General features: G+C 36.7%; 1 protein-coding gene across 1 annotated transcript in view; it reads left to right on the top strand.

Moving 5' to 3' along the window:
• MTFR1 (mitochondrial fission regulator 1) overlaps positions 1-19,023 on the top strand; it is a 51,620-nt gene that overhangs the window by 12,857 nt on the left and 19,740 nt on the right. Inside the window, exons 2-3 of the mRNA XM_012663174.1 lie at positions 640-782; positions 10,101-10,199. Of these exons, the coding sequence (XP_012518628.1) occupies positions 717-782; positions 10,101-10,199 (165 nt within the window). The 5' untranslated portion in view covers positions 640-716. The remainder of the gene's footprint in view (positions 1-639; positions 783-10,100; positions 10,200-19,023) is intronic.

Raw genomic sequence — 19,023 nt, 5'->3', positions numbered from 1 at the left:
TATATATTTTTTGTAGAGATTGGATCTCACTGTGCTGCCCAGACTGGTCTTGAACTCCTGGCCTCAAGCGATCCTCCTGTCTCAGCCTTCCAAAGTGCTGGGATTACCACCATGAACTACCATGGCTGGCCCAGCCTCCCTTTTGCTATATATGAGCTTTAGTCTTGGCGAAGCAATTGCCCCAGTAGGGTCAGCAACTCAGGAGTTGGTGACACAGAAAAGGAAGAACCTCGTAAACCCTGTTATGTCTTTGGTGGCAGTAGCTGTTGCAGTCGTGTTTTCCTAGGACCAGTTCTGCTGCAATTTTGAAGGTCTTTCCTAGCTGTGTAGCCTATAAATTGGGTTCGCTGACAATTGTTTTCCACCAAATATCTTTTCATACATGTATTTTTTACTTAAATTAGCCAAAGTAGGTTTTTGTTGCTTCCAACTAAGAACCCTGACTGGGAGGGAAAATACCTACAAAAAACTTGTGCAATTATAGTTACTTTAAGGTAGCTGATCACAAGTGAATCTTGTTTTCTCTTAATTTACACATGAAGTTTTAAAATGTTTTAGGCTTACTTTGTGAGACATGTAGACAGTACAGATTCTAAATAATAATTATTTCATTTTAGTATTTGCATTTAAAATTTTCAGTGTGCTTTATGGACCATGTGCTGCTATGTATGCCTGAAGTACTTGAAATGCAAATTCGGGGAGACTTTGCCATCTAAATGCTTGGCTGGATTAAGCGCCTAATTAGGATGGTTTTTCAACAAGTTGGAGTCAGCATGCAATCGGTGAGTGCTCAAAATTCATTTTCAAAATCCAGACATTTAGATATTTTAAGAATTTTTTTCTGAGAAAATGGAATCTATGTATGACCATCTTGAATTCAATATGTTTATGTACAGTTTAATTTGCTTACTATTTAAATCACAGAAGTGAATCTTTTTTCCCAGCATGCTAAGTAAAGGGGTAACTTTGTGGATTACATTCTAAACTTACCAATATTTGTGTAACCATTAAAGCCAATGTATTCATTGTTAGTGAGGAAGAGGCTTAAAGAGAAATCATTTAATAAAGTATGCTGGACTAACACTTGACAACTCCGAATGTTGTAGGATTATTAATATTGAATGCTGTTATAATGCAGATTATCACACAATTATTTAAAGTAAAAAGCCAGTCATGTCTCCTAAAATATAATACTATAGATAAGAAAAAACTTACACAATTGTTCTATGCCAGAGTTGTTAATTTTGATCTTGACATTTTTATAAGTATTTTCTATTGATATATAAAGTTTGTTCAGATCTACTGTAAATTATTAGAGCAATTGTACCAAACACATTTTGTAGAATACTTGTTATTCATTTTCAAATTCAGTGTTTTGCTGGCTATGACACGGAATTAAGTTTTATTTATTAAAGGTATACACAGGTTATGTAATTTGAATATGGATATACTTTTTAATGCACTACTCTCACTTTTTTTGTGAGTCTTAACTTGGAATCTTCCCAATCCCCAAGGTTACATATATTTTCTTTGGAGATAAAAAGCAGAGAGCCAAATAAAATTATCTTTCTCTACACCCGCATAATTTTGAGAGTATTAGCTTGATGATAAGCAATAGAAAAATGACTTGTAAAGTTGTTGGAGTTTTCATCTTTTTCAGATACACGTCCTTATGTTTTGAACTTAGTGCAGTTGTACCACCTTTCTCATTTGTTATTTGCCACCATTTGGCTACACAGGGTGGATTAACATTTTAATACTGGCAGCAAAAGAGTTTCTTTTTCTCTTGCTTTTAGAAAGAAGGGAAGCTTTTGTTATTTATGATTCCCAAAAAGCGAAGCTTTATGATTTCTGTTGATTGTAACTCCAATAAGAAGTATAGTTTAATTGAAAGATTGTGGGTCCTGAATTTAAGTAACCCTGGATCCGAAATTTGTCTCTGCCAGTTATTCTCTTCATCTACAAAACAGGAATGAGAACTGCTGCTGCACAGTTAGCCTGTGGGTTAGATGACAGTGTATTGAAGCACCTAGCACAGTGGCTTGTGCGATGTAGGTACATTCAATAATGTTTAGTTTAATGGATAAAGTTTCCTGTGTTTTTGCTGTTCCACCAGCACCCTGCCCCAAGTCAGGTTAATGAGGGTACTGCTCATTGACGCCAAAGTGCAGAATTCTGTTTCAGATACAGATAACACTTTATTTAGCTTGTTCATTTATTTAGTTTTATTCATTTTAAGCTGCAAAATGGGTGACTTTCATCAGTGAATGGACCAGCTAAGAGAGGATTAACTTGCTCAAAATATTGTAATTGCAGCTGAGGGCTTTTCCTACTAATAGTGGATGAACAGAACCTTTTTTTTTAATGTATGGAGGCTAATATATAATCATCATCAATTAGCTGAAAATCTATATAAAAACAAGTTTTCTTCTAACATAAAACAATTTGATCTTTTGGGGTTATTTTCTATTTTAATTTCCAAAATTTTTTAGTTTACTGCCTAAGAATAAAAATAGAGGTACAGTCCACCAAGATTTTACCTTTGGGTACCTGAAAATAAAAGAAACATTCTTAGCTCTACCTTTTGATGATTAACATATATTTTCCCCAACAGGAATGTTAACTCTAAAAAAGGTGTGTGTGTGTGTGTGTGTGTGTGTGTGTGTGTGTGTGTGTGTATATATTTTTTTTTTTTTCCCCAATGATTTGACATATACAGGCATACCTTGGAGAGATTTTGGGTTCAGTTTTAGACCACTGCCATAAAGCAAATATTGCAATAAAGTGAGTCACATGAATCTCTTGATTTTCCAGTGCATATAAAGTTATGTTTATACTGTACTACAGTCTGTGAAGTGTGCAATAGTATTACCTCTAACAAAACAATATATATGCCTTAATTAAAAGTACTTCATTGCTTAAAAAAAAAAAAAAGCTAATGATCATCTGAGCTTTCAACAAGTCCTAATCTTTACTGCTGGAAGGTCTTGCCTCAATGTTGATGGCTGCTGACTGATCAGGGTGGTGATTGCTGAAGGTTGGGGTGGCTGTGGCAATTTCTTAAGACAATAATGAAGTTTGCTGCATCGATTGACTATTTCACAAGAGATTTCTCTGTAGCGTGTGACGTTGTGTGATCTTATCCACAGTACAACTTCTTTCAAAATTGGAGTCAGTCCTCTCAAACCCTGATGTTGCCTTATCAGCTAAATTTATGGAATATTCTAAATCCTTTGTTGTCATTTCAGCAGTTTTCATAGCATCTTTACCTGGAGTAGATTACATCTCAAGAAACCTCTTTTCTTTGCTCATCCATAAGAAGCAACTCCTCATGCATTTAAGTTTGATCATGAGATTGCTGCAATTCAGTCACATCTTGAGGTTTCCCTTCTAATTCTAGTTCTTTTGCTATTTCCATCACATCTAAAGTAACTTCAGATCTAAGAGGGTTGGAACCAACTTCTTCTAAATTTCTGTTAATGTGGATATTTTAACCTCCTCCTATAAATCACGAGTGTTCTTCATGGCATCTAGAATGGAGAATTCTTCCCAGAAGTTTCTCATTCTGCGTTGCCTACATCCATCAGAGGAGTCAGTCTCTAAGGCAGCTATAGTCTTTAAAAATGAATTTCTTAAATAAGAAGACTTGAAAGTTGAAATTACTCCTTCAACCAGGGGATGCAGAATGGATGTTGTGTTAGCAGGCATGAACATAATGTTAACCTCCTGTGCATGTCCATCAGAGCTCTTGGGTGACCAGGTACATTGTCAATGAGCAATGATCTTTTGGAAAAAATCTTTTTTTTTTTTTTTTTTTTTTTTGAGACAGAGTCTCACTCTGTTTCCCGGCTAGAGTACAGAGTGCAGTGGTGTTATTATAGCTCACTGCAACTTCAAACTCCCGGGCCCAAGTGATTCTCCTGCCTCAGCCTCCCAAGTAGCTGAGACTACAGGCACGTGCCACCATGCCTGGCTAATTTTTCTATTTTTTGTAGAGATGGGGGTCTCGCTCTTGCTCAGGCTGGTCTTGAAGTCCTGGTCTCAAGCAGTACCCCCACCTTGTCCTCCTAGAGTGTTAGGATTACAGGCATGAGCCACCGTGCCTAGCCTGGAAGGAATTTTTTTTCTGAGCAGTAAGTCTCAACAGTGGGCTTAAAATATTCAGTAAACCATGCTGTAAATAGAGGTGCTGTCATCCAGGCTTTGTTGGTCCCTTGATAGAGCACAGGCAGAAGAGATTAAGCATCATTCTTAAGGGGCCCAGGCTTTTGGAATGGTTAAGTGAGGACTGGCTTCAACTTCAACAGTCTAACAAGAGAGTCAGCCTGTCCTTTGAATCCAGGCTTAACTTCTCTCTAGTTATGAAAGTTCTAGATGGCATCTTCTTCCAATAGAAGGGTGTTTCATCTACATTGAAAATCTGTTTAGTGTAGCCACTTTCATCAATTATCTTAGCTAGATCTTCTGTCTGGCTTGCTATAGCTTCACTATCAGCCCTTGCTGTTTCATCTTGAAGGCTTCTTTCTTTCAACTTTTATGAACTGCTGGCTTCAGCAGTTCTCTGCTAGCTTCAGACTTTTTTTTTTTTTTTTTTTGCCTCTTCCTCACCTCTTTCAGCCATTATAGAATTGGAGAGAGTTAGGGCCTTGCTCTGGATTAGGCTTTGGCTTAAGGGCATGTTGTGGCTGCTGCTTTTTTCTTTCTTTCTTTCTTTCTTTTTTTGTTGTTGTTGTCATAAGGTGTCCCATGTATGTGACTGGTTTGATATTCTATCCAGACCACTAGAACATTCTACATATCAGCAATAAGGCTATTTCGCTTTCTTATCATTCATGTGTTTACTGGAGCAGCACTTTTAATTTCCTTCAAGAACTTTTCCTTTGCATTCACAACTTGGCTGACTGGTGCAAAAAGCCTTTGGCCTCTTTCAGCTTTTGATTAGCCCTCCTCACTAAGCTTAATCATGTCTAGCTTTTGATTTAAAGTGAAAGATGTGCAACTCTTCCTTTCATTTGAATAATTAGAGACCATTGTAGGGTTATTAACTGGCCTAATTTCAATATTGTGTCTCAGGGGATAGGGAGGACCAAAGAGAAGGGTGAGAGACGGGGGAATAGCTGGTCAGTAAGGCAGCCAGAACACACACATTTATCAATTAAATTCAGCGTCTTATGTGGGCATGGTTTGTGGCACCCCAAAACAGTTACAATGGTTATGTCAAAGATCACTGATCAGAGATCATTATAACAGATATAATAATAATGAAAAAGTTTGAAATATTGCAAGATTTACCAAAATATCACACACAGACACAAAATGGGCATATGCTGTTGGAAAAATGGCACTAATAGACTTGCTTGTAGGGTTGCCACAAACCTTCAATTTGTTAGAAGTGCACTGTGTGCAAATGGCAATAAATTAAGTGGAATAAAAGAAGATATGCCTGTAATTGAATTTGATGCTGTGCTTGAAACCATTCCAAGGGCAGAAACTGCCTTCATTTTTTTGATGTTTTACCTGCTGTTTAAAAAAAATGATGCAAACTTTTTGTCTGTGTTCAATAGAAAAACACTCTTCACCAATAAGAAACTTGAGGTTTAGTGTGTTTGGTCAGCCTTGACCAAAGTTACCTAATAAATGGTGGAGCTATAATATGCACCCAGTTCCGATAGCAAAATCTTTCCTCTTTTTAGTGTACTTTACTACCTCTTATAGAAGAAGACTGTTAATGTTTATTAAAGACATATTATAAATACTTTAACTCATTTAGTGCTCGTAGGCTCACGGAGTAGATATTTTCCCATTTTATAGATGAGAAAACAGGTGCACAGAGGGATCAGTAACTTGGCCAGCTTTATACAGGCAATCAATTGGTAGAGGCTACGTTTGAAGCCAGGCCTGTGGCTACCGTGGCCTATGTTTTCTCTTCACTGCCTTCCATTTTGCCTCAACATTAGCTTGAATTAAAAATCATGTGTTCACATATATCCAGACTTTCTTCTCAATCTATTATTATATTTATGTCCCTAAGCAAAAATGATTTTAAACTAGAGAAAGTAAGACTAGGGAGAACTTAATGTGATTCTGATTCATCTCAGTATTTTATATTGGAAAAAAAGTAACAGCAAGTATCTAATTTATAATAGCAATATAGTAGTACATAAAAATTGTACCCTGGTTTTCCTTTTGTACTTTGCAGGAGGAATGTGACTGTGCCTAGGAATCTAGAGTAAGGAAGAAGAGAACTGTGGGAAGTGTTAATCTTCAGTTAAGGGATTTTTGAAATTGTTACAGAGTTTGATCTTCTGATATCTGCTCCTTTCTTATACATAAACAATTTTGTGTGTAATTTCAAGGATACGTGAACCTCTGCATCAATATAACATAGTTTGTCTTGAAAAACATAAAACACACACACACACACACACACACACACATACATACATACATACATACATACATACACACACACACACACACACACATACATTATGGATACAGGGTCTTGCTCTGTCTCCAAGGCTAGAGTGCCATGGCGTCAGCCTAGCTCACAGCAACCTCAAACTCCTGGGCTCAAGTGATCCTCCTGCCTCAGCCTCCTGAGTAGCTGGGACTACAGGCATGCACCACAACACTCGGCTGATTTTTCTATTTTTAGTAGAGACAGGTGGCGTCAGCCTAGCTCACAGCAACCTCAAACTCCTGGGCTCAAGTGATCCTCCTGCCTCAGCCTCCTGAGTAGCTGGGACTACAGGCATGCACCACAACACTCGGCTGATTTTTCTATTTTTAGTAGAGACAGGGTCTCACTCTTGATCAGGCTGATCTCAAACTCCTGAGCTCAAGCAGTCCTCCTGCCTCAGCCTCTCAGAATGCTAAGATTACGGGCGTGAACCACCATGCCCAGCCAAAAAACAAGTGTTTACTTAGAATTTAAATTTATAGTTTTTCCTGCTATATAGTTCCTCAAAAAATAATATAGATTAAACTAGTCTATAACAAATGATTTACCACATAAAGCTTGAGTGCAGTCACCATGGATGAGACAGATGACAGCTTCAGATTTTAGCCGTACACATCAACACTTCCTCTGTAGCATTTTACAATGTTAAAAAAGAGCAAATTGCTTTTCTGTTGTCATCCTCCTTGCTGTCATCACTTTCAAACACTGTTGCTAAATGTTATGGACTGCCATTACTAGACACACAGATTACTGCACACACACACACACACACACACACACAGATTCACTATTAGATTATTTAAAAGCAGTTTTTGTAGATAAAGCGTAGTTTTTCTGTTATTTCTTAATGGTGTGAAATGTCTTATTTCTTAATGAAATCGAATTATCTAGTAATGACAGTTTTCTCCCTGCCTTCTCTTTTACATCTGAAGAAATATTAATGACAGTTTATCTTTAGAGGAAGTCTTCCCTTCTCTAAACCAATATACTGACAAGACACAGTTCAGTCACAAGTTAGGATAGGAGATGCTCTTGGGTCACATAGCCTCCCAGTGCACAGATGGTGACTCTGCAGTACCATCTGTTTACTGTTTCTTCACAGCCATTTATAATTTCTTCCCCTCTATGAGGGCTGAATAGAAAAAATAGAAAAAAGTAGTCAGACCTAGTTTTAGAGTTCCTAGAAGTTAGCTATTCTTTCCCCTCACTTTTTCCTACTATTCCAATAAAGGTTCTGGCTCTTCTTTCTAAATATTCTAGTCAGTTTACACAGACCTTTGCTTCATATTTCTTTGTACTAAGTACTATGCAATGCACAAATAACAGAAGAACACATTATGTTAGTCTGTTGTGTAGGCTTGAAAAAATAATCACATAAAGCAATCTGTTCTTTTCCTTTAAAACTTTGTAGAAGAAACCTAAATAGTCTACTTATTCCTTATAATTAAAAGCTGTATCCTTGGCCACTTCTTTTATAGAAGGCACCTGGTATTCTTTCCTTCTGATATTAAACAGATGGAAAGATAATAGTTGAAACTTAGCCCTGCAGCATGCCTAGTAAGGAATGCTAAAAGCTGGCACAGAAACATTGGTTTCTGACCTTGGCAAATCTTTTCTAAATTTTTCTTTGTGAGCTTTTTGTCCTCTTCATCTTCAGGCAAGATCTTTGCTTACTGGAGGAGAGAGAGAGAGAGAGAGTTTCACTTTAGACTCTGTAATTGTCACATTATGATGCAAAATAGCATTCTATTTGTGCTACATCATAGGAGAGTTTTGACTTATGATGAAATTGAATACTCAAGAAGAGAAATGACTGAATGGTATAGTTACTTTTGCCCTATGGGTTTGTTTTTAACAGATCAGGACCTATTAATAGAATGTATAAGGTAAAAACTTTGCTTAAATATTTTCTGTTTTAGAATTTGCTCACATTCTGTTTTGGGAACAGCGGGAGCTCTTATGTTGACTTTGTAGAACTATGAGCCTCCCCTTTTTCCTCTAGTCAGATGTTTTTCCTTTTCTTAGTCCTAACGTGTTATTAAGGCTATTTGTGTGATAATCCTCTGTATGATCACTGATGTGAATGATGTTTTACTCTAAGCTTCAGAGTAACTTTGCCTCTTATATTTTGTATACTATTCATATTTTAATATTGATATCTTCCTATCTTTCTACTGACCCATTTTCCAATCTGTACTATCCTCTTAATTTACATTTCCAAAGCAAGCGTTATAGTTTTTGTTGGTTATTGTAGCCAGTTTATTATAGTACTTTCTGTAACTCTCCTAGGTAAGAGTCAGCAAAACCTTGAAACAAAGTTAAATGATAAAATTTATATAAAAGCTGTGGCAGATGCCAGGGGTATTATATATACCTCTGTAAACCCCACTTTGATTCGTATTGTAATCCTTAAATTAGATTTGGTTGCTAAAATCTAAGAAATGAGATTGCTTCCATGCTCATTTTATAAGTTGTGCATGCTTCTAGAAGATCCACAGGTTTAGTTTGGGTTAGGTTTTGGAGCCACCACTGTTTACAATGACCAATTGCTTGATCATATTGTTTGCATTTGGGTAATTCTGTTCTTTAAGTTAGAATGGTCATTGACTAACCTTAAAAAGGGGATGATGTCCATTGCTTTAGAATCCATATCTGGCTGATGTGATACTGTTTATAGTCTTTGGGATATAATTGAATGTTAAAGCTTGGTGAGCTAAGGATAATGGTCATCTCATTCTCATTCTATTCTTTTAAAAGTGCTTTTAATAGCATGCTACCTTTCTTTTACCTCTTCTGTCCAGGCTTTCAGGTGTAGCACCCAAAACAGGAGGATAGTTTTTCTCTTTAAGGAAAGATCATATACTTGAGAAGAAGGTTCAAGGTACAGTTTGTAATGATTTAACATTCTACATGTGTGTTTTCTGTTTGCTTTCTACTTTGAGAGTTTGTTTTTATTTTTGCTTTAAGCATAGCATAAAGTCCTGTGTATATTAGGATTTAGTCTGAGAAATTCTCATTAGGGCTGCCACTAGCCCATTTAGCGCCTTTCCTCTGGGGACAAGGCCTCCTGAGACAATGCAGTACCCAGTGAGCAGTGCACCTGGATTTTAGCCCCCACTCACTCACCATTGGCCAGGCACTGCCGTGCAGCAAACGACATGCAGCACCCTGCATGGCACACATTCAAATTCTAAACTTCATACTAATTTGGAATTGTTTTGAAAAGTCCATTACAGCAAAAGTAGCCTATTTTTTTTTAAAGAAATACATATATTTAAACTCTAAAACTAAAAATGTAGCACAAGAGGCAAAATAGTGTTTCTTTTGCAGAATAGTATGAAAACATGATGAAAATAAAGTTTTTACTCCAAATATAGTATTTTTAAAAAATTACTAGTTATTCTTTGTTTTAATATTATGTAATACCTTACATTAAACTTTATTGCAGTAATAACAACTGGAGATACATATTTTTAAATTTTCAATTGAGAAATACCAGCTTATTTCCCATAACATTTAGAGCATTGCAATCCTGTAATTAATGTGTTAGCATGTCTTGCAAATAATTGTCTAATGCTTTGTGTTAACAGTTCTCTAACTCTTGTAATTAAGCTTTTGATTTTTCCTACTTCCTCAGGTACTTTGGTCTGGGAAGCCATATGGTTCATCTCGAAGTATCGTAAGGAAAATTGGAACTAATTTATCTCTTATTCAGTGTCCAAGGGTTCAATTTCAGGTACTGTGTTTACATATTTCAAATTTTTATGTTAATATGTACATTAGAAATATAAACAAGCAAGATGGTTGTAAAAGTATTTTCTTTGTTTTTGAGCCTTTTCCCCCATTGTGCCACTATCAAAATAAAAAGGCTTAAGAACCACAGTAGAATCTTTCTAACTTTAGTTCCTCTGTGAAGTGATTATTCAAGGTCTTCAAGACATTTATCCTTCTTAAGACTGCATATGTGAAGATTTAGAACCACATAGTAAGCTAAGCAGTCGTTAATTCCCAGGTGACCTTAAACATAGGCCTTATGTTACTTTCAAGTGCTTTATTTTTCTTTTGCCGTTACACCTTCCTCTTTGGACAGCCACTCTGTTCCCTTAGTTTGTTTTTAGATGTCTCTGTGAATACCATATAAGTTGCTTTCTCTATCATTGGTTTCAAGCTCAGCATTAATTGTAGGATCCATTGCCTTGGCAATGACAGTGTCAAGACAATGAGGTAACTCTAGTTCTCTCAATGAAGTGATAGTCAAACCCTGAATTAGGAGAGCTTTTGAATGCTTACATCTTAGTACGGTATTCTCTTCTAGTGCCAAATCAGGAGCAGCTCTACTCTTTGCTTGGAGATTATTACTATTTTCTTTGATTTTGGCTTTTGTTTCTTACTGTTATTGTAATGTTAGACATGTATCACATAGCTTTGTTCTTATTTTTTATAATTCCCTACAACAGTCATATGACAAAACATTTCAGTTCAACATTACATAATATAAAATTCAACAGATATCTATACCAATTTTAAATAATAGATTAGCATGTGGAGATGTGGAACATGTATTTAACTTATCATTCAGAAGTTCAGAAGTGCCCATGCACACTTATTTGATATCATGTTGTACTCATAAATCACTTCTGGTAAATTGTAATAAAAATCTATTTCTAGGCCAGGCGTAGTGGCTCATGCCTGTAATCCTAGCACTCTGGGAGGCCGAGGTAGGAGGATTGCTTGAGCTCAGGAGTTCAAGACCAGCCTGAGCAAGAGCAAGACCCCATCTCTACAAAAAATAGAAAAATTAGCTGGGCATTGTGGTGTGCACCTGTAGTCCTAGCTACTTGGGAGGCTGAGGCAGGAGGATCGCTTGAGCCTAGGAGTTTGAGATTGCTGTGAGCTAGGCTGACAGCATGGCACTCTACTCAAGGCAATAGAGTGAGACTCTGTCTTAAAAAAAAAAAAAATCTATTTCTAAATAAGTGGTAGAAGTTAGCATTTATTCAGTTTGACTAACAGGTTGTTCGTTGCTGTGTTCATATTCCTGCTTGCAGATTGACTGTTTTGTGCATCAGTCTAGAAACTGAAAGATTGGAACTTTCCAAGAATTAAATTTTTATCAAATCTTAGACTTTTAAAAAATATAATCAAAATGAAGAAATCTGTGGTAGTAAGTCTCTCCAGTACAATTTCCAAGAATTCAGTTCATTTAGACATGAATTACTGTTTGCTATATTTGCCAACTTCCTTCAGATAACTTACTGTGTTAATTAAGGCTTATTAACTTTTTTCTGATTGCTCATTGCCACTAAAATTTTCTTTATATTTAACATACTAGTTGCAGGAGAACTTGCTTCAGCACTTGTGTTCATGTAGCTAGAGTTATGCGAAAGGATGTGGAGATATCTAATGTGTTCTGACTGCAACCCAGATCTACCTTGGCAGTCACCGGGCTAATGTGCTACAGCCAAATACATTTACTTGGGAGGGTTCTCATTCTCAGTGTTATTACTGGCCACTGAAAGAGGGTATGAGCAGAAAAAGAGTATTAGATTTAGTATAGGAACTGTATTTGAAAAGAAACGAATTAACATAAGGAGAAGAGTAAGTTAAGGGAAACGTTGGTGACCTACTTGAGAATGTAGTGGAAGATGGAAGCCATTTATTTATAGTGAGATTTTTATTTCCAGGCATACTGAGTCTTTTAAAATTGAGTGTTAAAGTGAGTATTTTGTCTGCTACTTAGATGTTTAAATCTGCTATTATTCCTCTATATCTCTATTTTTTGTCTATCAGAAATATAAAAAATACAGCATCTTCCAAAAATATAGAGGATGTAGTTTAGAGTAATATAATTGAAAATGTATTTTTGCTATTTTTATGGCTCATTTGGAGGCTAATTGATTTGGGATGTATCTGAGCTATCTAGGACTTTGACACAGGTAAATAATATAGACAGTTTGAGACTGGGTAACCACTATGGGGCCCAGGGCGAGTAGACATCATTATACTAAGGCCATATTCAGGAGAGAGAAGTTGAAATAGATTAAACTGAGAGTAGGACGTGCACGGGGTCAATTTACAAACAGGAGTTAGGTAGTCAAAACCAGTCTCCCCTTGTCCCCGATGATTTTAGTGTCTTGGAGACGCATCTGAAACGTAGCTTCATTTTTTGTTGCTTTCTTTCCTCCTGTTGACTTTCACTTCCTTTCCTAGTACCCACATGATTGGCAGCAGCTCAATTCTGTCACTCTCAAAATAGTTTCACCTCTGAAATCCTAAACCTTGGGATATTCCTTCCATGCCAGGTATGGTGGCTCATGCCTGTAATCCTAGCATTTTGGGAGGCCATGGTGGGAGGACCGCTTGAGCCCAGGAGTTCAAGACCAGCCTGGGTGACATAGCAAGACCCCATCTCGTAAAAAAAAAAAAAAATTAGCCAGATGTAGTGGCATGCTTCTGTAGTCTTAGCTATTTGGGAGGCTCAGGTGGGAGGCTCCCTTGAGCCCAGGAGTTTGAGGGCACAGTATCACACCACTGCACTCCTGGGTGACAGAGTGAGACCCTGTCTCTAAAAAAATAATAATAATACATATAAATGAAATATTTTTATATGTATATATATGAATATATATTTATATATACATATATATGTAAAATATATGTATTTTTTCCTTCTAAATCTGCAGTTCCTAACCCCAGGGCAAGTCTGTGGCCTGTTAGGAACCAGACCACACAGCAGGAGGTGAAACAGTGGGCAAGCGAGGGAAACTTCTGTATTTATTGCTCCTCATGGCTTGCATCATAGCCTGAGCTCTACCTCCTGTCAGATCAGCAGCGTTAGATTCTCATAGGACCATGAACCCTACTGTAAACTGCACATGCAGCAGATCTAGGTTGTGTGCTCCTTATGAGAATCCAATGCCTGGTGATCTGAGATGGAGCTGAGGCGGTGATGCTAGTGCTGGGGAGTGGCTGCAAATACAGATTATCATTAGCAGAGAGGTTTGACTGCACAATAAATGTAATGTGCTTGAATCACCCTGAAACCATATCCCCACCCCCACCCTACCTGCCTGGTCCATGGAAAAATTGTCTTCCATGAAACTGGTCCCTGGTGCCAAAAAGGTTGGAGACCGCTGTTCTAGATCACATCTTTTCACTATACCTGTAGGAAGACTCCTATATAAGTGATAGGAGACAGGCACATTACTTGGTGTAGTGAACATTAGTCAAGATTATCCATGTGACGTCCTGAGTATGACGACTGATCATCCATAGGGAGTGCACAATAGAAGTGCTCCTGGTGGTGACGATTTTGTTCTTATTATTGCTATTGCCATTTTACAGTTTCAGAGCAAATTATTTTATTCAGTTCTCTAATTTAACTCCCTCTTTTTACCGATTGGATTTCTGTATATTTACAGGGTCACAAATCAGAACACAGATTTAGTTGCACCTTCATCTAGTTAATGGGCACAATGACTATTGTGCTGGGAATAAAATGACATAATAAATGTAAAAAGCATATAAAAAACAATGAATAGATGTTTATTTGCTATGTTATTTGAAGACCTGTCTGTAACCTCATAGGTTTTATTGGCTTCCCCTTAGTACTGGGAATGAGTTGGCTACTTTACACTCAAAACAGGATCCCTAGACTCCTCATGTTTACTTTAATTGAAGAAAAATAAGTTCCCCTGGCCCTTTTCCACCTTTCACTTACGTGCCTTTCAGCCTTGGGTCACAACTACATGTGTAGCCATGAGCATTTTGTGTGTTTGAGTATTGTTGCCCTCCCTCTTGGAGGTAGGAACCCAGAATAACACAAACTCGGGGAACAAACAGGCCCTTCTTTTGTCTCCCAGTTCTTATTCTAGATTCATGACACCACAAGAAAATACGGATTATGGAGGGACTTGCAAAAGCAGTAAACTCTGAGGGATTGGGAGTAAGGGGTGAGAGGTTTTGATTTGCAGTGGTTCTGGAATACTGGATGCTTTCTCAAATCATTAGGAGCTTTAAAATATACCCATGCTCACACCTTGTCTTCCAGTGTGGTGCTATATACCCTCTCCACTTCCCTGCAAAAAACACATACAGGTCCTCTATAAGGCTTACTAAAGCTGAATTTCATGTGCTTGTTTTTTTAAAAACCTCTTAAGTATCATTTTATGCAGCTAAGGTTGAGGACCTCAGACATAGTTGTGTTCTAGTATTTTGCTAAAGAAGGTTTTCTTTAAAGCAGTAACATATTATCTATTGGCAATTGGGAAAGTAATCTCTAAAGCGCTTCTGGGTGAATTTTTGGAATGTGAGTGTAGCTTATTGTGATAATAAATACTACACTTTAAAAAAAAAAACACAATTTCCTGATGTACTAGTACTCATGTAAAGAAAAATTTTTTAAAATACAAAAACAAACCAAAAACTTAAGGCCCTGTGCTGGGGGACTTGGCTGTGTGGTATAGTGGTTTGAATCCCAACTGTATAACTGACAGGCCTCTAGGTAATTTGATCTGGACTACCCTTTTCTCTCGGGTAACCCTGCCCCAGGCTATTTTCTTGGACTGTGAGGAGTGGTGGTTGGAGTTGGTGGTGGAAGGCATGTTCTGTTACCAGACAGGTAAAGAATAAGAGTCCCACTTAACTTCAGACACCATAATTAAATCTGGAAGTGAAATGACCACTTGTCAGGGCCCGTTTTTCTTTATTTAGCAAATAAACTTGAAATCTGTACTTTATGCTAGATGCTGCTTTTCAAGGGTGAACAAAATAGAGTTATAGGTCTGCCCTTATTGTTTATATGATTCAGTGGGAGAGATATTAAACAAATAAATATGCTAATAAATATATAATTTGTATTATAATAAATGCCGTGTAGAAAAAGGTAGTATAGCATTGGGGAGAATAACAGCAGTGGTCAGGGAAGGCCTCTGTAAAGGAATGACAAGGATTAGAAAGAGCCAGCTATGTAGTGTTAAGGACAGGGTAGAGGCTGGGGGAGTATTGTGTGCAGAGAGAATAAGAATAGCACGGACAGAGGTCCTAAGACAGATAGAAGTTAGTGTTTGAGGAACTAAGAGAAGGCCAGTCTGTCAGGAACTGGTGAAGTAGGAGATTTAGTAATGTGGGATAGTGATCTTTGATGTCTGAGCCATCTGAAACTCTATACCTAGATTAATATTTAAAATAACAACTTAACCCTCTTTTTTCAGTTACTAATTCATAATCTGGAATATGCTAACATATGATATCATACTGTATATGATGTCCTTTTCTTGGTATTTTTAGCTACAAAATGGCCCTAAATGTTTGCTGAATCCCGCTACAAGTATTATGTTTTATAAGTTTGGCAGTGTGGAATAGTAGTTTCAGGAATAACTTGGTAACAAGTGTTTGTGGCCATTCGGGGATACTGTTGCCTACTCCCCAATGTCATTTTCAGGGACATACACACATTTTCCTTTCTCTTGTCTCTGGTCTGTTGCCTTCCCCTTTTCCTTCCCTTTCCACCATTCTAGAGTGTTATGTGTAGAAACTTTTAATAATATTCAGTTGTAAAAAGTGAGCACATGTGATCTCTTGTACAGCATAGTGACTGTAGTTAATAGTATTTTAAAAATCACTAAGAAGGTAGATGTTAAGTGTTCACACCAAAAAAAATACGTGAGGTGATGCATATATGTTAACTCAGTGAGCCATTCCACAGTGTATACATGTTTGAAAACAACATGTTGTACATGATAAATATATATAACTTTTATTTGTCAGTTAAAAAAATTTGTTTTAAAAGTGACCATATCATTCAGAAATATCAGTGGCTGAGTCTGGCCTAGAATATTTATTCGTTTCAGTGTTCCACATCTTTCAGACTAGTAGTGTTTGTCTGTCCCCGCCCCCATGGTAAGTCATCAAGCTACAGACTAAGTGTTCTTTATACAGGTATACTACCTGGCCACTTGGTGTCATGGTGTCAATGGATGTCACTATACTGTATTAAAATACAGAAATTCTGCTTTTAATTTTTCTTACAGTGGTAGCAATTAGAGAAAAAGAGGAATAAGTAAGTCGTATGTAGGTAAAAAGCTAGAAGTTATTACTTTACTTTTGCTTTTAAGAGTAAGTGCATGTATTGTATTTGGCTATAAACAAATGGTGGTAAAAGAGACTGAGTTTATTGTTTATTTACTATTATCTTGGCAGAGAAGTTCCCAGTACCAGTGTGTTTATTTTATAAAAAGTCACGAGACGACAAAACTATCACTTCTAAGTATTTCAACTGTTGCATGTTTGGATTTTACTTCTCTGCATTTTTTTTTTTCCTGGCCACTAGATGACCAGGGATCTGCATCTTACTAAATGAACTGATTTCCTTGGTACAGTTTTACATTATTAGAACATTTTATTTTATTTATTTATTTATTTATTTTCTTTGAGACAGAGTCTCACTCTCTTGCCTGAGGCGAGTGCCATGGCGTCAGCCCTAGCTCACAGCAACCTCAAACTCCTGGGCTCAAGCAATCCTGCTGTCTCAGCCTCCCGAGTAGCTGGGACCACAGGCACGCGCCACCATGCCCGGCTAATTTTTTCTACATATATTTTTAGCTGTCCATTTAATTTCTTTCCATTTTTTGGTAGAGACGGGGTCTCGCTCTTGCTCAGGCCGCTCTCGAACTCCTGAGCTCAGAACGATCCGCCCGCCTCAGCCTCCCAGAGTGCTAGGATTACAGGCGTGAGCCACTGCGCCCGGCCTGTTAGAACATTTTAAATAAACTAAGTTTGCTTTAGTGAGATTCCTAATATATAATTGAATTTTGAATAATTTAAATTTTTTCAAATGTTAAATTGAACTTCTTAAAGCCAGTAAAAATATAATGCTGGTACTGAATTTTTACTCTGAATAAAATACGATTTTGAAAAAAGGTTTTCTATCTTTTCACTTTTTTTTCCCTTTTCTACTAACAATAGCTATAGTAGGACAACACCTTTCTGGGAACCTTAATTTAAGTAAGTTGCTCTTTTGTTTTTCACACTTCTCATCAGTCATCCATGCATGTTAGTAGTGCTGTCTAAATCGTACTTCCAAGAACCTCTTACCTTCTGTGCCGGTTGCCAGCACTGACATCTTGATTTGGACTCTGCTAAGTGGGTTGTCTTGAAAATTGTCCTTCCCATTCTATGCTTCTGTCACTCAACGAATGTTCCCCTCAGCAACACCTTAGATGGTCTTTTAGAAAATAATGTCTTTTCAGTTTTATTTTGTCTTCTTAATGAATTTAACTTAAATGTCAAAACTCCTTTGTTTTGTGGGACAAAATGTCAAGTAGAAATGACATAGATCTTAACAATTTTGGAATTGGTTCTTGACAGTATCATTACCATTTTCATCTCATTGAGCACGTTATAGGTATGGTATTATTTCTAAGCATAAATAATGCTTAAATAATATTGTAAACTAAGTCCATGGAATAGTTTGTGTTTTTTAAGGTTTGTGCAAAAAGCAGTGTTTCGTGTTTAATGTATGTGGTATTATAGATGTAAAGTTGAGAAATATGTTTAATCCTTGATTACCATTTATGATATCCTGAAAATGGGTTAACTTATATTTCTTTGAGTATATATTCTAAGAAAAGTAATATTTTGTTTCCTTTTATAAGTATTTTAGAAGAAAACAGCAATTTTTGTAAAAGTCTTAAAGTCAAAACTGGACTTTGTGTTAAATATACCTTAACTTTCTATCAACTAGTCACTGTAAAGAAACAAAATTTTGTTTTCTAAACAAAGGGTTATAATCAGATTAATCTTCATGAACTAGTACCTTAGGAAGGCACCATTTGGGTTGTAATCGTAGGATTTCTCTCACTCGTACACTTGTACAAAACAGCCCATTAAATACCATCTCTTCTAGGAGCTTCTGCAGAGCTTGGGGACCGTCCTCATGTAGGATCTCCCTATTACAGTGTTACAGAGAATTTAGGTATCATTCTGTTTTTAGTATTGGGCAGGGGCAGAATATTACCAGAGTTCTTAACCTCTTGAGATCAGGTGTGACGTCCAATTTAAGTTGTGTAAGATACCCATTTGCTGATTATCTGTTTGGATATTGACTTGTTTGGATACCTTTCTGAAATATATAGGAAAAGTACAAAAATCTTCTTTTCGATCTTTCTTTGATCATGTACCTCAAGAATGTACTTACTGAAGAGTTTATGCTTTTCTTCTGACTACAAATTACTTCCACTACATGTAAAACATTAGTATAATTTTGTATCATAATTCTATTATTAGGTTTTGTTTGTTTGTTTGCAGAGGGTTAGATTTTTAAATGTCTACTCTTTTGATAGAACTTATTTTCTCTCTTGCCCGTCCACCTGCCCTTCCCAAAGACTATAATTTAGGGCATTGTAGATACTTGATGTTCTTAGTACATTATTATTAAAATGTCATTTTTAAATGCTATTTATTAAGTTGATAATGTTAAGTAATTATAATACCAGAATGAGTATACATACACATAGCTGATATACTTAATTGAAGTTTTATTCATACTACTTTAAAGATAC

The sequence above is a fragment of the Propithecus coquereli genome, unplaced genomic scaffold (genome assembly GCF_000956105.1).
Source record: "Propithecus coquereli isolate 6110/MARCELLA unplaced genomic scaffold, Pcoq_1.0 Scaffold8, whole genome shotgun sequence".
Taxonomy (NCBI): Eukaryota; Metazoa; Chordata; class Mammalia; order Primates; family Indriidae; genus Propithecus; species Propithecus coquereli.
Note: the sequence above shows the minus strand (reverse complement) of the source record. Positions and strands in the feature narration are given on the sequence as shown.